At 45.5% G+C, this 27,994-nt stretch overlaps 2 protein-coding genes across 7 annotated transcripts in view; one reads left to right on the top strand and one right to left on the bottom strand.

Moving 5' to 3' along the window:
• Nucleotides 1–26,311, top strand: part of inaE (inactivation no afterpotential E) — a 59,795-nt gene extending 33,484 nt beyond the window's left edge. For 2 of the 6 annotated variants that reach the window (XM_025306350.1, XM_011154681.3), the window contains exons 4-17: nucleotides 1,691–1,792; nucleotides 3,628–3,814; nucleotides 4,289–4,373; nucleotides 5,942–6,270; nucleotides 6,399–6,594; nucleotides 6,796–6,984; nucleotides 8,131–8,421; nucleotides 8,804–9,033; nucleotides 11,335–11,358; nucleotides 12,605–12,737; nucleotides 22,255–22,622; nucleotides 23,205–23,570; nucleotides 24,355–24,532; nucleotides 24,612–24,884. In XM_025306350.1, coding sequence (XP_025162135.1) covers nucleotides 1,691–1,792; nucleotides 3,628–3,814; nucleotides 4,289–4,373; nucleotides 5,942–6,270; nucleotides 6,399–6,594; nucleotides 6,796–6,984; nucleotides 8,131–8,421; nucleotides 8,804–9,033; nucleotides 11,335–11,358; nucleotides 12,605–12,737; nucleotides 22,255–22,622; nucleotides 23,205–23,570; nucleotides 24,355–24,532; nucleotides 24,612–24,884 — 2,951 coding nt within the window. Of the gene's footprint in view, nucleotides 1–1,690; nucleotides 1,793–3,627; nucleotides 3,815–4,288; nucleotides 4,374–5,941; nucleotides 6,271–6,398; nucleotides 6,595–6,795; nucleotides 6,985–8,130; nucleotides 8,422–8,803; nucleotides 9,034–11,334; nucleotides 11,359–12,604; nucleotides 12,738–19,522; nucleotides 19,765–22,254; nucleotides 22,623–23,204; nucleotides 23,571–24,354; nucleotides 24,533–24,611 lie in introns of all 6 variants that reach the window. The other 4 variants (XM_019845137.2, XM_025306349.1, XM_011154682.3 and 1 more) reach the window with 3 other exon arrangements.
• On the bottom strand, nucleotides 26,084–27,333 carry LOC105191351 (protein Asterix). The gene is made up of 2 exons (XM_011154680.3): nucleotides 27,130–27,333; nucleotides 26,084–26,858 (listed from the first exon to the last, which is right to left on the bottom strand). Exon 2 carries the CDS (start codon nucleotides 26,848–26,850, stop codon nucleotides 26,518–26,520), a length of 333 nt encoding a protein of 110 aa, XP_011152982.1. The 5' UTR covers nucleotides 26,851–26,858; nucleotides 27,130–27,333; the 3' UTR covers nucleotides 26,084–26,517.
• Nucleotides 27,334–27,994: the final 661 nt, after the last annotated feature.

Genomic DNA, 27,994 nt, shown 5'->3' on the forward strand with positions numbered 1-27,994 from the left:
AAAAATGAAAAAATGAAATATGAAATTTTAACGTACAATAAAGAGCGTAAGAAATCTCGAGGAGACTTGCTTTTCCACTTCGTTGGAATCGCGCATTTGAGATACTCCAACCCGAGTAGAAAATTTAATAGGGCTCTGGTAAGATTACTTTTCTCTAACATTAATTGGGCCCTAGTAGAAAGATAAGGGCCCTACTAAGATGTGTAATAAATGGCCCAACAATTCATAAATGGGTGCTTATAAGACAATATTACAAGGACCTTATTAAGGCAATATCAACAGAGTCTTATAAGGCAATATTTTTATTATTGCTTGAGTAAAAATATTCGTTCTTTTCGTTCCAAGAAATGTAGACTACAATTTCTTTATTTCTTTATAACTTTGTTAATATACAAGAATTTTTTTAGTTTAAAAATGTAGCATACTTTACAATAAAATATAACATTCTTTACACATAAAAATCCTGCTGCTTTATTAAAGTTTTGCCGAATTTCAAAATGAAGGCAATATTAGAAGAATCCTTGGGAGAAACTAATGAATGTGGCAATTAATAAAACTAACATAATTCGTTTTTAATCGCGGCATAATTAAAAAATCTTTAAAAGAACCAGATAGAGCGTACTTACTAGAACAATATTAAACTATGACAATTTTATTACATGCTTTATATCTTATTAATTTTCTATAACAAAACTTGATTTTTTATATCTAAAGTCTAAAGCATCCTTCTAAGGCCCACATTAAGGGGCCGTTTCCATGTTAAGGCGTTATTAAAATTTAAGGCATCCCTAAAAAATCCTTCCAAGACCCTCATCAGTTTTCCTTATTAAAGCCTTATTTCGTAAAATCCAAAGTATCCCTAAAAGATTCACCTTGAGGCTTGATGTGGTAATAATGAGATATCCCTTTTTAGAGCATCCTACTTTCGGGGTCTTATCGGGGCCTCACGCTTCATGAGGATGGCCCTAACAATTTTTCCGCTCACGGGAACACGTCGAGACATCCCAACTTGAATCTGCACAAATTTCGGGAAATCGGATCCCGGGAGATGTTCGGTGCGAACAGAACACGCATCTGTTTAATCCTCCGCCTCTATCCGAGAATGCTTCGTGAACCGGAGCGTTTATTGTCAGCATTGTCGCAAGTGGGTCGACCGGGTTTGTCTCTCGCCGCCGTCTCCGGTCGCCGCGCGTTTCCGCCCCGGAAGGCAACGAACACGAGCGTGAGCTTTTGTGAGCTCCGCGCGCGGCCGAAGAAAGCGTCGTCGATAGCTTCGATTTTTTTATGCGACACGAGCGTGATGTGACGTCAGTGGGCGCGAGAGAGATTGGCGTGCGCTTCCTCGTTATTGTAAGAAGGCCCGTGCGTACACTCGGCATTCTTCGCGCACCGGAAGACGCGCGTCGTCGGGGACGCCGATGGCAACGGCCGATAAAACGGGCACTTTTAATCCCGGCGAATTCGATCGCGAGCAGAGATCGACTCGCGTCACGTGCTCTGTCATTTCTCAACGTGGCGTCCCGCCGCGGTCTCTTTCCATTTTTTCTCGTTAGTCGTTAGGAGGGAGAATTCTATTTTTCTTCAGTCGGACGCTGAGGTGGAAATTGACAGGCAGATAAAGCAGACAGGCAGGCAGGCTGACAGGCTGGCAGCTTACGACTTGATCTCGATTTGTGTTTCATGCTTTCAGTCCTGCTTCTGGTAGAATGCGGATGGTTGGGCGCCGGTCTCACGTGGTTAACGTATTATTATCATATCTGTCCAGTGGACCAAGCTAAGGACGTTATGTTGGGTGAGTTCTTTCTTCACATTGATTGTGTATCATAAGGTGGAACGGAGTGGCAGCGAACGGCACTCCGGCAGTTTTGCTGCGTGAATTTCGGATGGACTTGTAAGGTCTTGGCAGATTTTAATCCTCAGATATGAAAATTGAAGAAAAAGTATTTTTTATTTTAATTACTTAAAAAATTACTTAAGGAATTTAAATTAAGAAATTATCTTTTATTTTTATTACTTATTAAAGTAATAAACAATAAATAATGAATAAGTCTGCGTATACTTTAATATCTGATATGATCCACGCAAGAGTGTTGGCTTCAACTGATCTTCCCATTATATCCCAGAGGACTTAACCCTTTAACGCCCGACTTTCTTATAAGTGTTTTAAAAATAAAATTTGAGTTTTTTGAACTGAGACTATAAGTAGTGATAACCAAACAAAATATCAGAATTTTATATCTACGAAAAACTATCTTTCCAAGCAGAAATTACTCCCAGAAGCGAAACATACGCCTGATCGGTTAAATTTTTTTTTTTAGTCTTAATATTATTATTATTTATTTATTATACTTCAGCTATATCGCCAGGAAGCGAACTTGGTTTACAATTAGTTGCTTATCCTGCACATACTCATCTTTCCATCCTTTTCTCCACTCATACCCTTAACCTGTCTACCTAGTCTTAATCTTAATTTATTTTTTCACAAATTATCACAAATTATCACATATCTTCTCCTGTCACAGTATTTCTTTATTTTTATCTTATTTTTACCTTCTTTCAACTTCTTTTCTTTTTCTCTCCATAATTTCTTTAATATTTCCTCTTTCTTCTTATCTAACTCGTCGTGCCATATTCTTTTTAACCTATTTTCCTCATTCTTTCCTAATTCTACAAACCATCCCTTAATCTCCCTACACTCTCTGATATAATATTCCACTGTATTCCATCCTTTTATACAAAACACACATTTTCTGTATTCCTCTTTCAGCAAATATTTGTTTTCTTCCTCTGTGTTACCACATCTTAATCTGGCTAAGGCTTTTACTCCTTCCTTGTTACCTATCCTACTCAAATTATCCTTTAACAAATACCTAACATTCCCCTCCATAACCATTATATCCTTTCTGTTATATTTCGCCTCTTTTATATTTCCTTCCTTTTTTTATTTTTAATAATATCTTATAGATCATCATTTAGATAGTTAATCGTCCCTTCATTTTTCGCCACATAAAAAACTGTAAGTCAGGTTTCACGAAAATAGCTTGATTATTTGGTTTTTGGTGTCCACCATATTGGATCCGCCATGTTGAATTTCTGTATTCTCTTAATTTCACATTTTGCATCTGAGAAAGCTTCCAAATCATCCGTATCAAATTATAACAGATACCAATCATTTATAGTGCACTTCTAGATGTCAGTAACAATGCTAACTTGGATGCCTACTTGGAATTTGACAAAACATGTGTTGTCATTAAAACTGAGCTAAAAACAGACTAAACCGAATCTACATGCAATCTATATACCATCCTTTAGAAGAAGAATTCACCTTTACCTTTAGTGGTGCAAAGAAAACGAAAATATCTCCTTTTTTGACTAAGTTATGGATTCTTAAATCCGCGTTTCTGGTAGCTATAGTTACCGGCAGGCGTTAAAGGGTTAATTGGGTTGTCCGAGAGAGAGAGAGAGAGAGAGAGAGAGAGAGAGAGAGAGAGAGAGAGAGAGAGAGAGAGAGAGAGAGAGAGAGAGAGGAGGGGAGAGGGAGAGAGAGAGAGAGGAGGGGAGAGGGAGAGAGAGAGAGAGAGAGAGAGAGATTCGATCTCCAACTGCAATTTTATTTGCGCCGAGCAGGTTTGGTGGCGTCGAATTGCTGTCTGATGACGTTGATGATGGCGACCGTTTGGTGCACGTACGACGCTGCTGGTAGGTCTTGGGTGAAGATGAAGAAGTACCAGCGCAGCATGAGGGAAGCGGAGTTGCGGGGGGCCAGGTTACATTATAAGCGCAGCGGCAGCAGAAATCGAAATTGGCGACAACGGTGAGTGTTCGTTTCTGCGCCCGCACGCTGTAAAGCCGCGGTAAAACTTTAAGTGAGCCCTGAAGAAGAGGCGAGATCGCGGCTCGCTCGCATTTCGCGTCCTCCTCTATTACGCGAGTGTGGAATTTAAGTCCGCCTGCGGCTTTATCGCGAGCGAGAGAAAGCCAGAGGAGGGAGATAGAAAGGACGGGAGTCCGAGGCTTTGCGCGAAATCACGTCGCGGAAAATAGCGGTGCTCCCGTCGCTCCTAAATGCATGTCCGACCAGTGCGGCGGCTTTTCCACTGCGGCGTGATCCGTGTTGCGTCTCGCTGCAGGCGCCGCAGGCTCGTTTTATATCTCTCACCGCTGTTAGTCGCGGAATTTTATCCCGGCCGACTTTTACGTCGCCCCGGATTTGTGTGTTAGCACCTCGGCAAACGTCTCCGCGCGCGCGCGCGACCTTCTCGAAACGCGCTTGTATTTTCTGCCGCAGAAAAGTCATACGTGCCTATCAGGACAGCTGGGACAACAGGTGCAGGTTGCTGTTTTGCTGCATGGGCAACTCTGATCGCAATCGGGTGAGTGACGCACTCCGGGGAATCCACTCGGCACGAGAGAGAGAGAGAGAGAGAGAGAGAGAGAGAGAGAGAGAGAGAGAGAGAGAGAGAGAGAGAGATGAATTTATTCTTGAAAGAACCTCCGCAAAAAGTGCCCATTTTTTAGTCCCCGATTTTTTAATTAAATTTTATACGAAATGATAGCTTATAATAAGACATTAATCACAAAAAAGTTTTACATTGAGCGTACGATTGATTTCAGAGATATAGAGGGTCAATGTGGTCATTACCTACTAAGGAAGTTTGACATTAATGACATTTTATCGCACGAATTTTTGCGAAATTCAGTATCTATGGGTTCTTTGAGTTGCTTATTACGAATTCGATGTCAGATTTTAAAAAATCAAGATGGCGGATGTAATATAGCGGACACAAATAGTGAAACAATTATTTACTTTTATTAGAACTGTGTTATGTTATGGTTTTTTCGGCTAGCTGATTGCGAATTTTCTATCAGATTTACATTTACCTTCAGTAGACAAGATGAAAAAGTTATCCAGCCAATGAAGGTAAGATAAGCTTCTAAATATAACAAATAAAACTATCACGTTATCCTTTATGCATCATATAACGTATCAATTTGAATTTGATATTTTTTTTTATGAAAAAACAATTTAAAAAAATACTTTATCCACTCAAAAATTGTGGATGAAAAAATTACTTTCGAAAACCTAATAGAAAAATTGCAATCAGCTAGCCAAAAAGACCACAACATAACAGTTTCAGTAAAAGTAAATGATTGTTTCACTATGTGCGTCCGCCATGTTGCACCTGCCATCTTGAATTTTTAAAATCTGACATCAGATTCATAATCAGCAACTCAAAGAACCCATAGATACCGAATTTTGCAAAAATTCGTGCGACAAAGCGTTATTAGTGTCATACTTTCTTGTTCTCAGTAGGTAGTGACCACTTTGACCCTCTACATCTTTGAAACCAATCGTATGCTCAACGTAAAATTTTTCTGTAATTAATGTCTCATCGTGAACTATCTTTTGGCATAAAATCCGATTCTAAAATCGAGGACCGAAAAACGGACGAAAAATCGACCCTTTTTGCGGAGGTTCTTTATTCGAGAAAGAGACTCCCTGCGTTGAACGCGACGTTGAAAATGGCTAGAGACGGGGAGCAGAGATGGCTTCGTTCTCGGAGAAGCGGATCAAGTAAATTAAGTGGATAACTAATTGCTTTCTTAGACGAGAAGGATTTGAAGAGAGGAAACCCCAAGATTCGCGGGATAATTTTTCACTTTCGCCAAGTAACATTTTTTTTTTTTTTTTTTTCACGTAGCTTCCGTGACGATTTTGCGAGAAAGTCTGGTTTGTTCGCGCGGTATTACTCGCGCGTTTTCTCACCTGTAAAACTCGAAGGTTCTCCGATGTATGAGAAGTCCCGGCGAAAGAAATCGCCTTCGTCGGCGGGAAGATTGCTCGTTTGCATGCTCGTATCGAACGAAAGGAAACGAACGTTCGGTCTCGAACGCGTTCCCCTTACTTTGACGAGGTAAGAACTCTAGAGCTCCTGCGTAGAACTCGTTCGCCGACATCGCCCGACTGCTGAGTGACTTCTTTCGCGATCTGGACGTGGTGCCGTCGGACGTGGTGGCCGGTCTGGTGCTGCTGCGCAAGTTTCAGAAGATCGAGCGTGAGCTGATAGTGAAGCAGCGCAAGAACGACACGTACGAGTTCCTGTCGGGGGTGCCGGTCACCCCGCGCACCAAGTTCCTGTCGATGACCGAGGACGGCGACCTGGGTCACTTCCAGTTGGCCATCCACTACATGCACTTCGCCCTCGCTGCTTACGGCTGGCCCATGTTCGTCGTTAATCCCTCCACTGAGCTCTGCCAGTTGTGCACCAGGTAATTTCAGCTTCGATTCGTCGGCCCCGCTCGCTGTCTAGAGGCGGTCTAACCTAGCTGAAGAGAATAGAGTCTTACGAACGATACCCGTCCTCGTGAAACGTGGACGTTCTCTCGCCGGTTAACAGACTGCGATGCTGTTGCTTCCCCTGCGGCGCCCACGAGGACGAGGCGACGATCGTCGAGGACAATTGCTGCCGCTGCAACTACGCCGCCCTGAGCAGTATGCTCGACCTCGGCGAGATCGAGGTTGTGTACTCGACCTTCCACGTCGACGTCGGCGAGACACCGTTCTTCGTGGCGCTGGATTACACAAAGAAGAAGGTCTGTGTTGTTAGCGTGTTAATTTTACTCTTCGAAGATAATACGTACCACCGTGTTGCTCGGTAACGAGCGAAACGGTCAATCGAGGAGATTCAGGATCGTTGGGTCGTGGTCGCGCGTGCGTCTTTCCGCGTTTCTTCCTGATCTTCTACTTAGGCGGCGCTCCTCTTTGTGCATTTCACGCTCACGCGTTTCCTCCAGGTGGTGGTCAGCATACGTGGGACTCTAAGCATGAAGGACGTGCTGACGGATCTAAACGCCGAGGGCGAAGTGCTGCCTTTGTCGCCGCCGAGGGAGGACTGGCTGGGGCACAAGGGGATGGTGCAGGCTGCCGAATACATACGGAAGAAGCTGCTGGAGGAGGGTATCATCGCACGTGCCCTCGCCAAGGTACGCATCGCTTGCAAATGAGCCGCCCCTGCGCCTCGCCTCGCTCGCTTGTTCGCTCGTTATCGAATAGCGGCCGATAGGTGTATAAGTATAAGTATAGGCGAGTAATTACCGCGCGCGCATGCACGGTGCTCGCTATCCGCGAGTAATAACCGGCACACGCGAGCACAGCGGTAATTTGTCCTTTTTTTTCTTTTTTCTTTGCGCAGCATTTATATGTAGATATTGCACTGTCACCGGCTAGAAACGAGAACGAGCTGCAATTTTCCGTCGCAAACGCTTTCTCATTTTAAACGAAGGGAGATAACCACAGGGGCGGGGGCGCTCCCATTTTCAGAGGAGCTCTTCGATCGATAAATGTATTATTTCATTTAAAATGCTATTTCGCACGTGTCGCGGAACAGAGAGACAGAGACGTTACGCGCCAAGTGGCTGCAATTCACTCGGACGTCTAATGGCTTTTCTACATAGTAAAAAAAATCGCCGATCTTTCCTGAATATGCATGGCGCAGGGAAAAAGGCTCACCATGCCACTCTCTCGCCTATGCCCTCTTTTTCTTTCTTCTCGTGCGGCGAAGTGTGTGACGGTAGCTTTTTCATCGTGGATTTAAATCGCTCGACGTTTCGTCGGGGATGCTTCGTTCACGGGACAGTTAAATATTTCAGCTCGTCGTTTCGCGGTATATAAAGCTTATGTGCCTTATGGATAGACAATGTGCATGTTTCGTTGCTTGCCTGTGTGTGTGCGTGTGTGCGTTGAAATCTACTCTTTATCTCGATAGAATTTCCTGCGGGAAATATATACATAACATAAGGACGACGTACCGGAGAGATTTAATCGAAATAATTCAAGGAGAAGCTCGACAGGTACAACGCTCGTGTGAAGTATTTCTGGTGCTCGAGAGAGGTGCACGATCGCAATAAGACGGATTCTGACTTTAGTACGAAACGCGTGCGCTTCTTTATTATTGTCCATTGTATGGTTTTTATAGATCCCTGAGGCTTGATTGTTAATTATTATACATACGTCAGAGTAATTAGTAATTTGCGGATTAGTAATTAGACCGTTCTAGTCTATGATGAGCAAAGTTTTACACGTCGGCGATAATCAAGACGTTTCGATGCTCGGTCGCTTCTCGGCCGCAGGACACCTCCAGGGGCACGCACCAGTTCGGACTCACTCTGGTGGGACACTCGTTAGGCGCCGGCACGGCGGCGATACTCGCGATCCTACTGAAGCAGGAATATCCGGATCTGGTCTGCTTCTCGTTTGGGCCACCCGGTGGACTCCTGAGTATGCCGGCTCAGCAATACACACAGGAATTTATCACCTCAGTGGTGGTGGGGAAGGACGTCGTACCCAGAATCGGACTTCGACAAATGGAGAGTCTGAGGGCGGACCTCATCAACGCTATAAAGAGGAGCGTCGACCCCAAGGTTCCTATTATATTATATCTTATACATACGGCGGTTCTATCTTCCTCAAAACTTGTCAGCGTCAGCGTTCAAGTGTAGATTTAATTTCGCCGTTTGAACACTCGCGGCTTTTCGACAAAATTGCACTTTCAATATCTGTTCAGAATTTTGCACAGACTTTGGTGTCTCTTTCTTCTCCCTCGTCCCCCCCCCCCTCTCTCTCTCTCTCTCTCTCTATCTATCTATCTATCTATCTATCTATCTATCTATCTATCTATCTATCTATCTATCTATCTATCTATCTATCTATCTATCTATCTATCTATCTATCTATCCGCCCTCTAAGATAACGTGAACGTCAAAGTAGCGAAAGTCGTGGGATAACACGGGCGACCTGTTTCAGTGGAAGACGATAGCGTGCTCGGTAATGTGCTGCGGCTGCGGCTCGACGCCCACGTCCGCGGCGAACCTGGAAGCAGGCGGCTGCATCAGCGAGTACCAGCGGGACAAGGATCAGGCTCGCGCTCAGACCGTCGTGCCCAGCGACTCCAGCATCGCCTTGACCCTACACAGGCCCCTTTACCCGCCCGGCCGAATCATACACGTAGTGCGGCATCATCCGAACAAGGACGAGTAAGTGTACTCGATATGGAGAATCTGACTGTTTCTCTTCTTCTCTTCCATACCTGAATACTAGTTAACGCAATTATCTTCTGAGAATTTCTTCGTTCCTGATCCGTAACGCGAGCGATTCAATCGCACTCGGCGGGGAGCGCTTCGAAGCACAAGTTTAAATTCGATATACGAGGCAGTCTCTCGTACGAGGACATGCAGAGAATTCCAACAGTGCCTTCCACTTTCAGTCCAGGTTATCTCAAAGTATGATACACATCTTCTACATATTTTCGCGTTTCACAGTTGCTGCAAAAACAGTTGTAATAATTTGCACCAACGGTGATGCAAAAACATGTAGTTAGTGAAATATCACATAGAAATGTGATGCAAAAATATGTAGTTAGTGAAATATACATAGAAATGTACGTAGAAAACATGTGGTTTGACTGTTGGGTTTGAGAAGAGTCAGCGACTCGATCACATTCAAAGCGGGATGGGAAGTAGAGAAATGCTGGCGTACTGAAGCAGCGCTTCGGGAGAAGTGGAAGAGGGATATGAAAGCTCAGCTACATAAAGTACAACAGTAATGTACACGGTGAGTGCATATATGCACCATTACTCTTGCATTTGCTGCGACTGAGTTGCCGAGATTCTTTTCAAAGGCAACAGTTGTGATACAAAGATACGTGAAGAAGAGACGCGTCCGAGCCGAAATAGTGGAGGAAGTGAAAGGCATTCGTGGAATTTTTCGTACTTCTCTCTCTCTCTCTCTCTCTCTCTCCTCTTTTTCTGCTTTTCTTCTCCCTCCCCTCCCCCCCTTCTCTTTCTCTCTCCTCGCTCTTTCTCTCTTTTCCTCTCAACATCTGTTTTTCTACCCGGTAATATTGCACGAAGAAAACATTCTGCGGAACGGTAAACGTTGGTTCAGTCTGCGCTACGCGATAATCGTGACGTACAGCGATGGCAATGCACACACATACACATCGCTTGTTATTCGCGAAAGTAATTATCTAGCCTCTCCGCTCCCCTATGCAAACTTTCCTAGCCCGCTGATCGATGTTTTTAACGTTGGTCGCGTGATTCCCGCGATGCCCGCTTGTGGTAGCCCGGTCGAAGTTACCGCCGCGTTAAGCGCGGTACAGCAACGCTTAACCCTTTCGTGCCTGACTTTTTTCTAGGAATAATTTGCATCTAATTTACGTCTTATTAAAGGTTTTTAGGGTCGCTGATTATGAATCTGTAGTAAAAATTTCAAAATTAAAAATAACGAATTCAATATGCACAGCGTGTAAAGTTCCACTCTGTTCCATTCCGTGCTTCAAAAAATTCCACGAAATGTGAATAAAATTGAGTCGACCTTTTTTATTTACATTTTGTCAGCTATATTGAATTTGAAAAGCATAACTTTAGATTCGTTATCAGTGACTCAAAAAACCTCTGAAAAATGAATTTCACTCAAATCCAAAAAAATTTCACATTTTGGCCCGCCATTTTGAAAGTAAATAGCAATTTTGTATCATATAGCCCTTACCTTGACCTTCAAAAGCCCAGGAAGAACTTGCTATCATAATTTTTGTGGAATATATATATATATATATATATACACTTTTCACTTTTATCCTATTTTACGAGTATTTGACGAGATATGCTGATTGGAGGATGAAACTAACAAGGGTGTTGATTTTTGCGCGAAAAGTCCTATCTTTCTTCTTTAAAATCGGCTCAAGAACGAAGTCTCGCTATCTTTATTTTTGTGGGAGATATGAATTTTTTAAGTTTTAGAACATATATGTCTCCCACCAGGCACGGGAGGGTTAACGATAGGGTTGCCAACTGTCCGGTTTTTAAGTTATATCCAATCAATGGAATGAGAGTTCAGATTTTTTAGCAACGTTTCTGCGTTTCAAGCGCCTACAAACGATCGCGAGCGCCACCTAGTAAAGCCATCTAGTAGATGATATCTATCCTCCTATGATATCCATATATATTAAAAAATAAAATAATAGTTTATTATTTTATTCTGTGAAATCTTGTTTAGAAAATTGTTTGGAAATTAATATTGTAAATAAATTCTTGTCATATTTTGTATTTAATGTAACGTTATGATTATTATTTCTCTCCGGTCTAGTCCGGTTTGGATTTGATTACCGAAGAAGAAATGTCCGGTAATTTTAACTTTTGGACTTGGCAACCCTAATTGACGAGCGGACGGCAGGGCCGCGCGATGAACCGCGATTTCACGGACGGCGCGCGCGCGCTGAACAATGCGCGCGCGATGAACAAACGAGAAGTTAATTGGACCTGTGTGTTTCTTTCTAGGCAGAAGTATGAGACGCGTTGGAGGTACGTTTATTAGCAGATAGCTTACATTTTCAGGAGTACTACTGTACTGCCATTACTACTGCTACTACTACTAGTACTACTGCTACTATTACTACTAGTACTACTACTGCTATTATCACCACTACCACTACTACCACTGTGGATTGTTGCATCTTGGAGATATGCCCGCATGCTTCTTGGCTCTTTATCCCTTATTTATCGCGTAGCCGAAGCTCCCCAGCATCTCTCGACACACTGGTGTCGGCCACGAATTTCGTTCCACGCTGTTAGACCGATTTTCATCTCGAGTGTCTCGAGAAGAGCATACACTCCGCGCGGCGGCGTGTCGGGCTTTTACTCGGCGCATAAGTCGTCCGTCTCGAGAGCGGCGTAGCGACCCGCTGGAAATACGCAACGTAGCTTTATGAGGAACGCACGTGATACATCGGCTTGCGCACGATCGTCGCTGGCAAGAGCATGGCAAGAGCAACCCGCGTCGGCCGCTCTTAGGGCAGGTTGTTCCAACTTCTTCTTGTTAAGTTAACTGATAGTTAAATCATATGTCTGTCTCTTTGGTTTTCCTTCAATTTAAACGAAGACGGATACACTGATTTAACTTTATCAGCTAACTTACCAAGAAGTTGGAACACAACCGGCCCATACTTCGTATCTTCAGACTGGGGAGAAGGGAAACACAGCAGAATTCGCTACCGAGCTGCTCGTATGAACTTTCTCGAGACACACGGTATATATATACATAAATATATGCATGTGATCGATATATTCCATAGATGAGCTGATACGTGAGCAGAGTGGTAGGTGGTCGAGTAATTTTTCGCAACTTCAGTATATCCATCATGATCCATCAAGACAGATTTTACTCGTACAGACCCTCTGATTATATAGTCCTCTCACGTGTCCACTGGGATGCATGCCACCACTTGGTAGATGACCTCTTCGTAGGAAACAAATTAGATTATGCATGACTGATTACACCGTACGTAAAAGAAAAGTTTATTCGTCACGACGGCGAAGTCTGTTTTCTGTTACTACGCGAGTGAAAAATCAAGATGGGATCGATCGTGAGGATGTTTATCGTAGATCGCGAAGCCGAGAGCAATCGAGATGCCAAGGTCGTAACATGAGTCGCGAGTTTGAGAATATGAGATGGAATAAAAGATGGAAGGGGGAGAGAGAAGAGACAGAGAGAGAAAGAGAGAGGATTCGTGCTGATTCGGTGCTGATTCATGCGTCGTCAAAATTGCAGACAGATGTTGAAGAAGCACGAGCCGGTGTACCAGGCGCTGTGGGCCGGACCTTGCGACTTTGACGAGGTGCTGATCAGCCCGGTGATGATCCAGGACCACATGCCGGACAACATGCTGCGGGCGCTGAACAAGGTAAGCCAGGCGGACGCGATCGTTCGGCAAGTGAAGCGTTCGCAGGCACCGCTAAGCCGGACCCCGTCGGTGAAGCCGGGCCATTACGAGCCGCTGGAGGAGACCACCGACGGGCCCGACGTTCTCAGCGAGACGGTGGTGGCGGCTGTCGATCGACGGGATCGACGGACAGCCAGGAGCACGGACGCGGTTGACGATCCCGCCCGATGCGCAGCCACTACTCGGCCGGATAACCGCGCGGTTAGCACGTCGATCGTCGTCGACGTGGAAGTGCACGAGACACGAGCGGAGGCGCATTAACCATGACGACGACGACGACGACGACGATGATGATGATGATGATGATGATGATGATAATGATAATGATAATGATGATGATGATGATGATGATGATGATGATGATGATGATGATGATGATGACGACGATGACGACGATGACGACGACGACGAGTCGATCTCCTCCGTGCAATCTCTCCCCCGCGATCACGATCAAACCCCCTCGAAAGGGGGGATTTCGAGAGAGAATGCGCCAAGGGAGAACGAACTGGCGCAAGGGGATGTTCAGCCGCGACTTGAACGCGGTTGTCGCGGAGTTTGAGGACGGATCGCCTCGAACGATCGGATAGATTCGTTGTCGGGATATTCCACAGTCGCGCGACGGATCGTCCAAGAGACTCGCGTATCGCGCCGGCTAGATTGTAATTGTACAGCTTACTCGTTTAGTTGATTGCACATCGAGATCTCTTTGATGTGTGTATGTGAGTATTATATGCAAGCATCATATATATATATATATATATATATACATACAGGGTGTCCGGGATCTTTTGGAAACGAAGAAATTATGGAGATTAATCAGATGAAACTGAGAAGAAGAGTCAAGTATCATTTTGCGAAAATTCGCCATAGTTATTAAATTATTAATGATTGAAAATTACCACTTTGAAAGTTTGCATACTCATTTGCAAAATGGCAAAGGACATTTTTATCTAGAATGGCTTAATCTACAATTATATGACCCTAGATATTATCCCTAGCGATACAGGATCAAGATTCAGGATTCAAAGTTCAATATACTTATATCTATCGCTAGACACAATAGCCGTCATACAACTATGATTAGGTCATTCTGAATGAAAAAGTCCTTTACCATTTGGCCGCCATAACTACGCAAACTTTCAAGTTATCAATTAAGAGAGCCTCTAGATATAGTAATTTTCAATCATTGATAACTTAACAACTATTGCGATTTTTGCAAAATGGTACGTGACTTTTCGTCTCGGCTTGATCTGATTAATCTTCTCAATTTTTCGTTTCCAAAAGATCCCGGTCACCCTGTATATGCACGTATATATGAGAGCGCGCGAGAGTGAGTGAGTACGTATGTATGTGAAGATTATTTATTGGCGCGTTATGAATTAGCGTAGAACGTAGTCGTAGAGGCGTGACAAGATCTCGTATAGTTTGCCGCTAGTATAATCTCTCGTTTACGTAATCGCATTGTTTACTTTCATCACCCGGTGCTCTTTAGCGTTCAAGTAGTGCCAATCTGTTTTGCGTGTTATGCTTTGGAACGATTGTACATACATATGTATAAGTAGAAGCTGCTGACTCGGCGTGGAGAGACGAGACGGTGTAGAAAGCTTCGGTGGAGAGATGAATGAAAATCGCAGAGTCAGTTCGGCATTTCGACCGCGGCACTTCGCACTTTTTTTCTTTCTCAAGATGATTAGTTCGACGGTCGTCATTGTTCGAGAGATCAGCTGGTATTCTCGTGTTGGAGTGATATCCGAGTTCGCGACGACGGACGGCGTGTGACAAATGCGAGAGGAATAAGTTCCGGCTGCTTTGAAGAGATATTTTTAACTTTCGATTTCATTCAAGCCCTTACGTGTCCCCCGAGGCAGAACGTGATTCCTTATCAGAAGAACCCTCACCGGATGAGTTCCTTTTGCTGAAATTGCTGAGGTAATAACGCCTCCTCTCTGGAAGATCTTTAAACGGAATGTGAGGCAGAAGAGGTTTCGATGTACCTCGTTTCGAGCGAAGAGAAGAGAACTCGAAGAGAAGGAGTCCTCTGTCTTCTTCTCGAGGGGAATTTGGCCGATGTAACGACGAACCGTCGAAACGCGCCCGTTTTAACCCTTTCACTGCTGAATTAACTTCCCTTGAGAGGATTATTCAAATATTTGGTAGTCCTACGTTTTTTTGGATCGCTGATTACAAATCTAAAGTCAGATTTGCAAAATTCAAAATGGCGGACTCAATATGGCGATCATGATGTGACAAAATTAATGAAAATTCCAATTATTATTAAATAATGACCAGGCCGTAATAAGAACATATGATTCTAGATGACAGAACTCGATCGAGCTGGAAAAAATTTACGTGGGAAAACGTTCAATGGTGCATATTTATGCTTACTAGAGATTAAACATTCATTTTTGAGTAAAATAATATTGATAGTATGGATAAGAGATGGGGAGATCCAGAATGAAAAAAACTAGGAAAATAGAGCTAAAAAGTGCAAAAAAATCAAATTTCGGCCGTTTTTGTAGAAATACTTGTTTATAAAAGAAAAATCTAACTTGCAAAAGAATACTGAAAAAGATATATGTTCTTGTACAGCATCAGAAAAATATTTGGTGAAAAATTTCAGACCTCTACATTCAATACTCTCCAAGGAATCGATTTTTCCCTAAAATAAGCACTTTTTTCAACTTTGATTTGTTATAAATAATGACAAATGAATAACTGGGTATAAAAACCTATTGGAGTATGTTGAATAACTATGTTCAGTTATTTTGGAAAATTCAAATCTCCGATTAGTTCTTCAAAATTATGTGATTTACAAGGTAAAATTGAATCAAGAAAAGGTGGGAAGTATACTCCCCACTAACAGTGAAAGGGTTAAGCGAATGTAACAAATATTCGCAGTTTGGATCGCGTTTCAAAGTAAACTCGAATCAGCACTCTGCTTATCGCGCGCGGCCGAGCCGACTTGCGATTCGCGTTCGCTCTTTCGAGCATCGCACGGATAGTGATTTCGCTATTGTCTACGATATCGCTACCTCGCACAATACGCGTACGCTGAGTATTCTTGTACTTACTACTATCCCCGACATTATCGCCTAAGTAGAGTAATAGGACTGACATGCATGCCCTCGTACAATGCATGAACACTGTTATCGTCTGTGGCCGAAAGTGGCTAACCGGCGGCACGCGAATTCACCGATCGTTTGCACGCGAATGTAATCGTTACGCGTACGTTCGTTACGTAAAGCACTAATCTCGCACAGGAATCGCTTCGCTTGGAACGACCACGATGCAAAGTTCGATCTGTCGTCGCGGCAAGTTCACGTCGGGAAAAGCTGATTAATCTTCTCTCGTGGGAGAAGTCTCTTCTGTTCGGAAAAAGACAACCCCGATGATTTATCGTCGACTTATCATCGATTATTATTACTTTCCAATTAATCCTAATTTTAATTAATCGTGCTTTTGCGAGCCAATATTATTGTGCAATCGGCGAATCTGTCGACACGCTGATGATTTCGGTGCGCAACGTTTTGCGCTTGAGTAAAACGCTTGAGTAGACCAAACACTACGGAGGAATGCAACGCGATAGATAAATGCTATTCGCGATATATTCGCGCACTTAATCGTAAGTTAGCTTCGTCGACTCCACATCGATTACATACTTCATTTATCGTTATACACGCTCAGTTGGTTGCGTTGGTTAAATTTATAGGTAAATTAGCGAGACGCGGCGAATGTTGCCACCGTGACCGATGACCGTCACGATGACGGTGAATGTATCGCAGCGGACAATTTTTTTCCCCCCAGACACAAACCCGCAACGACCGATTGGATTCGACACAGTTAATTAGACAAAAAAGTTGACCACTGTCGGCACGCTCACGGAAGTGAACGCCATGTACGCGTGCGCGTCTCTCTTTCTCTCTCTCTCTCTCTCTCTCTCTCTCTCTCTCTCTCTCTCTCTCTCTCTCTCTCTCTCTCTCTCTCTCTCTCTCTCTCTTTCTCTCTCTCTCTCTCTCTCTCTCTCTCGCGCGCGCAAAAGATCATTCATTCTTCCATCTCTCCATTCTTCTCTCTTCTCTCTCCTCCTCCTCCCTCTCTCTCTCCATCTCTTCTATCTATTGCACGCAAAACGACTATAGAGTACAAAGAATACGCGAAACGAAGACACATCTGTCCGCGATCGACACAAACAACAATTTTAGATTAACACGATAGAGTGCTGCACAAAGTCAGTTAGTGTGGAGAAAAGTAAAAAAAGAAAATTACCCGCACTCTCGCCGCGCACTCGGCGTTGGTGTTGGCCGATTTCCGAATACCCGGCTGATCCCCGCCGCGCGCGTGCTCGAAGCTCGGAGCGCGTCGAGCGAGCGGCGGGAGCAGCGCGATTCGATATGTTTTTCTACGGCAGTCGCGAGTCTACAAGCGAGAGTGAGCCGCCCGCAGCCTCTTGCCGCCTCTGGCTGGTGCTAGTCGTTTTGGATGCACAGTTCCGCAGCAAATCCGCTCTGTATAATTTGCGATTGTACGCCACTTTCGACCAATATATGCATATATATATACATATATATATATATATATGTATATATATACATACATACTTTCTGCCACAGAAACGACCGTTGTTGTTCATTCGACGAGGCTTCCCGATAGCTTCCCGAGTCTCGTCGCGCCGAGACGCTCGACGATGCCGCGCGACCGAAGCGTATTTTAACCCTTTGAAGCATGGTATGGCATATACAGGGTGTCCCATTTTAATCCGGCCGGCTGAATAAAATTCGAGGATATTTTCCAGAAAAAAATGTCAGACAAATGTTGCTCAGTTTTAAGGGGGACATTCGATGCCATCAACAATTTTGACCTCGGGTGAAGGGTTCAAGGTCATTCAAGGTCAACTTTTTTTTCTTAAATGGGAACCCCTATTTTTCACATCGGCAATCGATTCTACGTAAAAAAAAATGAAACTTTTGTCTGAAGCATTTTTTTTATAACGCAAACTAATTTCACTTATTCAGCCTCCAAAATTGAAATTTTCAAACTTTCTGAATTTTTTACTCGAGAATGGTGGGGTTTGGGGGGAAATTGCAGAAGACAAAAAGTTCTTGGAATGCTGCAAGGAATTCACTCGAATTTTCGCATAGTTGATCGTGCACTTTTTTCCGCCAATGTTCTACCTGTCAGGAGGTACCTCGAAAAAAGTGCACGATTTGATGATTTTGAAACTTTCAAAAGTCGGTACAAATAGCGAGATATCGTAAGTTAAATATTGAAAGAGTTATCAAGTTCTCCTCAAATATCTCAAAAAATATTAGACAAATAAAAAAATATTTTATTATAATAGACAACAGTTGTTCAAATTAATTGGTAGTAAAAAAGTGTAATAAAAAATAGGGTTCCCATTTTTTAAAAATGCAAGTTGACCTTCAAATGACCTTCAAGGTCAAATTTGAGGTCACAAGAAAACAGAACTTTATGAACCCTAAAACTTTTGTTCGGGTTATTTTTCCCTATAATGCATAGATTCTGAGATAGGAGGGGGGTCCATTACTTTTGGAAAACTTGGTATATTAGCCGTCTACGCTGTGGAGAAACGCCGCCGCGTCCGTCGTGGATTCGTTCCCGTGAATATCCGGGTTCGCTTCTTCAGGGAAAGGAACCATTTGCGAAGGTCAAGTTCGAATCACTAAGGACGCGCTAGATGAACGCACTTCGCGACGCGTATATTCGCGTCTGTAGATTTTTAATTTGTCGCAGGCGGTCGACGCGTTAACGAGAAAGCCGAAGAGAACTCGGCAGCGTCTTCGAGCGTCTCGCGCGCCTCGAGTCGTGCGCAAAGATCGATACGAGCGATCGACTTTGACTCCGCTCGCTCATTTAGACTTGATTTCTTTGTAGGCTTAATTTGCGCTGGTTGAAGTAGCTAATTATACTTGTGTTCGCCGTACGAGATCTGGCCTTTCTCTCTCGTCGTATTACTGTTATGTGGGTATGTGCGTGTGTGTGTGTGTGTATGATTATACTACTCTCTGCCGCATAGTTCCCGCTGTCTGTGTGCGCTCTCTTTTTCTCTCGACACTCAACGACTCCGTACAGACTCGAGATTCCTCGCTTTGTCCCTCTCGAGTGCAGCGGGTGCACTGCAAAGAAACAAACCGTCTCTTTACCTGCAAGATAACGCGCGGGAATAATAGAGAAGCCGAGTTACACAAGTCATGCAGACGCGCGATGTCTTCTATTGGATAGAGAGAGAGAGGGGGAGAGAGAGGGGGGAGAGAGAGAGAGAGAGAGAGAGAGAGAGAGAGAGAGAGAGAGAGAGAGAGAGAGAGAGAGAGAGAGAGAGAGAGAGAGAGAGAGAGAGAGAGAGAGAGAGGAGAAAACAGTTGGATCCGATTGAACGCCGAGACGTCATCATGACTCACAGGCCACAGGCATAAGTAATTATTGTACCTATACAACAGCATGTTTCTTCAACGTGGAGACGTACATAATTATATTTGATTTTACATACAACTATATACACGAGCGTAAATATATTCTCACCCGGGAAGCCGCGTCTGCGAATTATGCGACGGTTTCGCCGCGGAAATCTTCTCAGTCCGCTTCGTCGCGATCGGGCAGAGTCTTCGGGAAGTCGGGATGATCGGTCTCGCCGCGAGACGAGAAAGTCCGAGAAGAAGCGCGCCCGTGGCGATATTCGTGGGGGACTCGGCCGGACCAAGCTGGCTGAGAGTGTGTGCGGTGTGGAGCAGGTGTTGGCGTGCCGAGATCGAGATCGAGATCGGGGCTACGCGGAGGGCGGCGCGGTGCTCGGTGCTACGGATACGGACATCGCGGTAATAGACACCGCAAGCAGCGACCTCAGCGGCTCGGCCCTCGCCGATCAAGGTCTGCCCTCGCACGTCCTGGTGCTTCATCACCATCAGGCTGCACCGGCTGCGGACGGCGCCCCCCACGTGACCGCAGCAGCGTGCTCCTCGCGCCGCGACACAAGGTACTTGGAGCCGCCGCCGCCACGAGGACGAGCTCGAGACCACGAGGGCGAACTCGCGTGAACTCGCTGGGATATCATCCCCGCGCGCGCGCGCGTAATCTCGAGTAAAACCGAGTCGGGGTCGAACCGCGAGCCCCGAGGTCTTCTCGTTGATCGGGACGAGCTTGCGCGAGATCTCTCTTTACAAAACAGGGTAAGCACTTCCTGGCGCAACGTTGATCGTCGTGGATCGAAAGGCATCACATTGTATTGTAAACATATTCGTTGAATCAGGGGGCTGCAAAAGTTCGTCGGTGACTTCTTTGCTCGATGGACGAGTCGTTTTCATCAACCTCACCGCAGCATAGCTTTATCTCAGGGACAGACATCATTCTGGGGCCGGTTGTGCCTAACCCACTTCTTGTTAAATTAACTGATAGTTAAATCATACATTTATCTTTGTCTTTCCTTCCAATTTAGACAAGGATAGACATATGATTGAATTATCGGTTAACTCTTCAAGAAGTTGGAACAACCGGCTCTTAGGGATACTGCGATATCTTGGGAATATACGAATGTCCGTTGTTTTAGATCCTACAGATATCCTACGGATATCTTTTTTAGCAACTTTGGTTCCTTTTCAGAAACTTTTAGTTTCCAAAAATTATTAGATAACCTAAATGAGATATCCGTGGGATATCTGTGGGATCTAAAACAACAGACATTTGTATGTCTCCAGGATGTTGTAAGACGTCCTTAGGATAACGTGCGTTGTGCGGGACGTCTCGAAGCCCCAAATGTAATTGTCATAGCCCTGACTAACAACTGAACAAAACAATAATAAAAAGAAGAAAATATTCACAATGTCGTAGAAGTAACGTGGCGAAGATCCCTCGAGAACTTTTCGCAGGCCCTGTCGAATACATACATATACATACACACACACACACACACACACACACACACACACACACACACACACACACACATACACACACACACACACACACGCGCGCGCGCATGCACCGACACGAATGCATGCGCATCACGCATTGACCGATCATGTCGTTCTCATTGTGCACTCGCCGCTCGACTAGAGCCGATAATTGCTCCACTGATGACTCCTAGAGTGGACTTTAGCGAGAGTATCGTCTAGCTTGCATGTTGGATGTAATTACGGTCGATCCTTCGTTAATCCATAGCAGCGGTGAATCATAGTGTTTCCACGGAGAACGTGTGTCCGTCCTTCTCGCGATCAAGTTCCCGTGGAAGAGAGAAAGAGGATTGCCGGGCAAGGCAGTCGGGATTCATTACGCGACCCCGGAATGTCGTCCGCGTGAGATATCTTGCAGTTGCTTTCCGACCAGATTTGCGTAAATTGACCGTCGACGTTGATTTGCGGTCCGCGCGCGCGCGATATTCCGTTCGCGAGAACCTCAAGAAGAGATCGCTCGCGGGAGAAGAGGAGCGATCGAAAGCGGCGAATCTCCATTTCTGCCGAAAGTTTCAAACCAACGCGACATGCGACGAGGACCTTCTCCCTCTCCCTTTGAAGTTTACGAATACAGAGTCAGACACGCAAAGTCAAGCGCAAGGTCGGTCGATAAGAACTCTGCGAGGGGGAGTTATCCGTCAAGACAGTCGCAAATATGCGCGAGCTGCACGGCGGCCCGGCGAAGACCCGGGATGTAAAGTTGCAGGTACAAATTTCGCGGTCACTTTCCATTGTCTCTTCCGTTCGATCGACTCCGACCGATTCGCCTGGTCTGAACGGAGCAGAAACTCCGCTTAAACCCGGAATTTCTACCAACGGCCGGTTGTTCCAGCTTCTTGTTAAGTTAACCGATAGTTAAATCATACATCTGTCTTTGTTTTCCCTTCAACTTAGACAAAGGCAGACATATGATTTAACTATCGGCTAACTTATCAAGAGCTGCTTCTTCCAACTTCTTGGTAAGCTAACTGACAGTTAAATCATATGTTTATCTATTTTCTTCTCAGTTTAGAGCCGGTTGTTCCAACTTCTTGGTAAGTTAATTGATAGTTAAATCATATGTTGTTTGTCTTTGTCTTTCCTTCAATTTAAACGAAGACAGACATATGATTTAACTATCGGTTAACTCAGACGAAGACAGACATATGATTTAACTATTAGTCAGCTTATCAAGGGCCGGTTGTTCCAACTTCTTGGTAAGTTAACCGATAGTTAAATCATATGTTATATCCTTGTTTTTCCTTCAATTTAGACAAAGACAGACAAATGATTCAACTATCAATCAACTTACCAAGGAATTGGAACAACCGCGGTCCCAAGACCGGCGCTTTCGCCTCCATTCGCAATGTCCTCGCTCGCCGGAGGAGGGGGGGGGAGGGAAGGGGGTTGACTAACGCGACGCGCGCGATGAAAGTCTCCCGGGCGTCGTCTGCTGACGATTTGCACCTGCGACTTGACGAACGACAGGCATTAGCAGCCTTGCACTATATACCGCGCGGGCGCCGCGCGTATGTCAGGTTGTGACGACCCTGGGACCGGCGAAGCCGCAGAGGCTGGTGTCCGGCCACGCGTCGTCCACGGAGGCGTCGGAGGCGCGCGAGCAGCAGGTCGAGGTGCAGCTGGAGCTGGAGGCGCAGGAGCAAGAGATGCGGGCCTTGCTGTCGCCGTCCAGCCCGGTGAGATGCCGGACCCTCGGCGGTGGCAACCTGGCCGGCACGCCGCCGCACCGGCTCTGCCTGGAGACGAGCTTCACGTCGCTGCAGAGCCCGACCGACCTGCCCCAGGCTGGCCGGGAGCTCAGCGTCGACTCCAGGGGCATCCCGTGGGAGTACATAAGCCTCGCCAGCGAGCTGCTCAACACGCCGCGGCCGGACGACGGCAAAGCGTAAGGACGATGAACGCGCGCGCGCGCGGAGTCGATCGAAGAAGCGCGGCCGAGGAAAGAGGAGAAGAAGAGGAGACCGATAGCGAAGCGAGGCGACGGCGATGGCGCGTTCCGCACCGCCGCGGAATCGGGCGTGTCGGGCTCGCGTGTGAATTTACGCTCTCGCGATGTCCGCCGCGCGACGTTTTCGACGTAACACGCGCTCGACCGGGGCAATCATATTGTCGCACACATCCGCTTCTCTACATGTCGCTCTCGAACTCACACGGCGATTCAGCTTGCTCGTTTCACGCTCTCGCTTCTCTCTCGCTTAGAGCTCTTTGAATCCTCCTCATCAGTCGCGTCATGAATGCATCTTCGCGCACCTGGAAGCCCGGGAGCGCCGTGATCGCGGCGAGATACCGCTGGGTCGCGAGCGATCATGGCGCACGATCACCACGGGTAACCGCGACGTCGCGCAGGAAGTGTCCCGTGCCAAGCGGCGCGACGTCCTTCGGACGCTCGCGTCGTTTGCATTTGCAGGCCTGAGTAATCAGCTCTTGTTTCTCCCCCGCTCTCCCTTCCTCCCTCGTCGACGCGAAGGTTCGGCCGCCGGCACGATTGGGACGAGCGCACGGCGCCCTTGGCCACCCCGGAGACGCTCTCGGAGGCGTCCAGCAGCCCGCCGTCGCCGGTGCCGGCGCCCCGGCCGATGCGACGCACCCCGAAGATCCCGGGAAACTTGTCAACGGCGGCGGACGACCTGAAGAACAATCTGCACTACGCGATGCTCTCGGCGAGGAACTACTTCCTGAGGACGGGGGAGCACGCGGGCAGTAACAACGGCGGCGGCAGCGACAACAGCAGCAGTGGGAACAGCGAGGCGAGCTACGAGAGCGCCCGGAGCCTGGCCGCCGCCGGTCTTCCGCCGCCTGTGCCGAGACGACGGGATTCCGTTACCGTCAGAAGGTGATTCTTACGTCCTCCCCGGATGTCGTCGCGGGCGTCCCGAGACTCCTGAAAATGTCGAGCATACTTGAGGAAATGGGACAACTTCAGGATGGTTCTTCTTACAAGGAAGTAACCATAGGGAAGTCGGAAATTCAAAGGATTTGTGTGGAAGTAAAGTAAAAAGTTATCCGTAATGCAAAACTATTTTTTGTCCGTGCGGAATTCCAGTTTCTGACGGGGTGAAACCACCCTTCGAGGGAAAAATCATTTTCATTTTTAACGTATATCCTTTAGAACACGAGGCAAAAATGGTTCATATGAAAGTTGTAGTGTACCATATTTCATACTCTTTGTAACTTCAGATACTTTGTATTCAGATTTTGCGAAATTAGGGGAGGGTGGAGGGAGGGGGTTTCCAAAATGTTTCAATTTTTTATCGTGTTTTAAAAGATGCGCTAAAAATAAAAATGATTTCCTTTTTTCGAAGGGTGGTTTTGCCCCCTCAAACTGGAATTCCGCATGAACAAAAAATAGTTTTGCATTACGGATGAACTACCTCACTTCTTTCACACAATGTTTCAGTTAATTCAGTTCAATTTTTTGAATTTCCGAGTTCCCTATGTTTCCTTGTCAGACAAAAGACGCCTCAGACAGCGTCGAAAGCAGAAATCTTGATATTATCATCTTCCACGTGATTGACGACTTTCCAAATTTGTCGAGGATCCGGATCCGGTCGCAATCCGGATCCTGATCGCTGAACCGCCGCGCCGTTTCGGGCTCATCGCGGCTTGTATGCTTGCAGAGAACAACGGATGTGCACAGCAGCATGCTGCAGGGACGACCTGTCGGAGAACTCGTCGACCCGCACGTCTTCGCATTCCTCGAGGAACTCCCACACGTCGCATCATCGTGTGCAGGTGGAGTTGTACGAGGAGGGGAACGACACCAACGGCTCCAGCTTGGACTTCTACGAGGCGAAGGTATTGGCGGGGACTGCCATCGACTTCTTCACTTTGGACGCACATTATCGTGCGACTGATAATCTCTCGCGCTCTTCAGGGTTCCTCCGGCCAGCGCGGCAGCAGCAACGACGTCTTCCTCAGCGTGCGCAGCTCGCCGGAGTGCAAAGGGCTCATGGCACCGGCGACGGACCTAGGCGCCGAGTGGAAGAAGCGCTTCGACGCCACGGCCGGCGACGCCTCGTTACCGCTTCTTCGGGGCCTGTCGCCTACGCCGACCACCGGCCAGCACAACTCGCCGTTCTTCAGCGCCAAGCGGAAGAAGTATGTGTACCCTATCACGCTGGTGGGCCGCGGCGAGAGCAGCGTTTAGTCCGCGGAGAAGGGTCGTCGTCGACGGTCGAACGAGGAAATCGGCCGGAGGCACTCGGTGTATCACTCAGTACGACGCTCTCTTCAGCTTCTGCCGGGAGAGATGTTCGACGCGCAGGGACTTTAGTTTAACAAACTGAGATCAACCCAATCGAGGACCACGAGGCACATTTAGCAGTAGTGACGTCCGACGAATACGCGTGCCAAACTCTATTCTCCTTCTACTTCTGATTCCTCTTTCTCTTCTTCTTCTTCTTCTTCTTCTTCTTTTTCTCTGTCTCTCTCTCTCTCTCTCTCTCTCTCTTTTTCGAATCTCAGGATTTCTATTAGACACCAACTTAAGCTTAAGCGACACGAATGTCCAAAAGATGCGTCAACGACTCGGGATGTCTTCGAGATGCCTTTGAGTCTTTTGTACATTTGGATGATCTGTTGTTGGGTTATCCCGTATCTGTCCCGTTTTGTAGGATCAAATACATACTTTTTCTCGATCATCCATCTTCGGTCTCAGCACGCGATCGCTCGATTATCAAAATTGAATAGAACGTGCTTGAGTAGAATCATTCGTGACTCTTACGAGATGTTCGGTCCCCGTATCGCTATCGCCGTCTTACTATCGTAACGATAAGCAACGGCGGGGTGGGGGGGGGAGACGGGAGTGCGTTTCTCCAGCTAGAAATCTTTCAGTACGATTAATGCGTGTATCGCACGATGTGGCAGCAGCGGCCTACTCTGCATCGATATTGTTTGTTAGGGACACAGTAGAGATCGTTTGATTCTTGTTTTATACATTTCTAAACGCGACTTCATCGGATAAAGATGAGTCTTGCGAACTACTCGTTTCGTTCTCGATCTTTTGATATAGTTTGATATCATTCTTAGTTCATTAGAGAACATGCTCTAACGTACGAACGGATTATATCGCGATAAATTAAGCGTCGATACCCTTTTCTATTGATCTAAGCGCAGTCGAGTTGCTTCAAGTACGAACAGTGGGGAAGGATACAACGCTCGAGTGATGTGCCTCTCGCAAAATGTCATCGCGATTGTATAGTCAGATTCGATGCGATCGTCGAACACCCCGACTCCTTAGGAAGCTTCAAGGAATCGGAACTTCGACGTCGCTGTATTTATGTAAAAAGTAGGCGGGACACACGCGTCGCAGACGCAGCGCTTAACTCTAGTCAGTATAACGTAACCTTAGAAAACTGTAGTATTTATTGATTCCTTGTAATATTTATAGATATCCCCTCGAGAGAAGCTTACAGGACATAGAGAGAGTTGATTCTAATGTAATATAAATTATTTATAAGAAATAAATGATGAATATAGGAGATCATTGGTGTACATTGCATGCACAGTCCTGTCTGCATGTTCCTTCGATGATTATAAAATAAGAATCATTGACACAGTATAGACTCGATATTTGTAACAATAATATATATTATTGCAATGAATCGCAGTGACTTCATTCATTATTAGATATTTCTCTCTCTCTCTCTCTCTCTCTCTCTCTGTACAAAGTAAACAATAACACATTGCATACTTATCGCAAATGTTTAAGGTTTTTTGCACTCACGTGTAAAGAAACATTAACAAAGTGAGTTATCCATGGAACGACACAATAAATTTGCTCACTGCATAGCACTTGCCCACGGTGGCGTCATAGGATGAGGATTTTGTAAGTAAGACATCACCACCGCTGATATGGACAGCATGAAGCAGCTGAGAATCTGCTTGGTGTCCTCGCTGACTCGCGAATTGGCGAAGCTGATGCAGGAGCAGTAAAGAGCCACCCAAGCGCACCATTTTAACCTCATCATCAAGCCGCACATGCTGAATATCATTCCTATGACGTTCATGTAGTCCGGTGTCAAGTCGTCCTGCATCTGAGCCTGATTATTTGAACCTGGTGGTTTGTAGCGAACTTCTTTGTCGGGCCGCCGCGGATCGGTCGAGCTATTCATCTTGCTGGCTGTGATAAGAAATACAGATTGTCAGGTGAAAACCGTAATGAATGATGAACCTCACTGTTTCTAATGTAGCTAAATTGACGAAGAGAGTTCTTGAAGCTATTTTCACTTTGTCTTGACAAAAAGATATATATATATATATATATATCTTGTCTCTTTACAATTGCAGATAGTCTAACAGTATTTGCAAATTCATCGTTGAAATCATACGACTAGAAGCGGAGAACTATCGATATATTCTACCCCACTAATAAACAGACTAGATATACTCACGTGCTTATATACACCAGACAAAATAGAAAATAATTTAAAGAACCATCGCACAAAAGCAACTATCTCTTCTTCTCAATCGTAGTAGGGAGGAAAGACACATCTGTTCTGTATTATGCGCTATACGCAACTTGTCAATGGTTGCTTTTCATCGAGACGATTGTCGCTTCATTGGCTACATATCTGGTCTGTTCTTTGTAGCTGCACTGTTGAACTGGTGCAATAAGTGAGACAAATATAGGTTTTCTCACTCTAGCTTATTGCACCAGTTCAGCAGCGCAGCTACAAAGAACAGACCAATCATCTCGAGACGCAGCCAATAAAATGATGTCGTAGTATATAAAACACCTGACGTAGTATATAAAACACCTGACAGAAGTTTTAAAAAAACAGAGCACTCCACAAATTTGACATTCTATATTGCAGTTTTGCGTTAAATGTACATATATACATGTACATATATACAAAGTCTATCCAGAAAGTATTGTGCTTTAACTTTGAACTTAGAAGTGCTATTGTCAAAAACAGGTATTCACCATAACGGGGTAAGGGGGGAACCTTTATATAAATACCCCCCACCAAACAGTACGCGCAACAGTTGTGTTCACTGTTCAGTCGATAAGGGTACGCTGTTGTGTAAACGTTAAATCTTGTGCGTGCCGCATTTCATAATGACTGAACGCATCGAACAAAGAATCTGTATTAAATTTTGCCAAAAACTTGGCCATTCTTGTTCGGAAACCATCGCTATGATTCGTGAAGTGTATGCCGATGAATCTATGGGTGTTACTCAAATTATATAATAAATCAAACGATTTAAATGTGGTCATATTTCCGTTGAAAGTGACCCTCGTTCTGGCAGACCTGT

Source organism: Harpegnathos saltator, unplaced genomic scaffold (assembly GCF_003227715.2).
Source record: "Harpegnathos saltator strain DR-91 unplaced genomic scaffold, Hsal_v8.6 scaffold774, whole genome shotgun sequence".
NCBI lineage: Eukaryota > Metazoa > Arthropoda > Insecta > Hymenoptera > Formicidae > Harpegnathos > Harpegnathos saltator.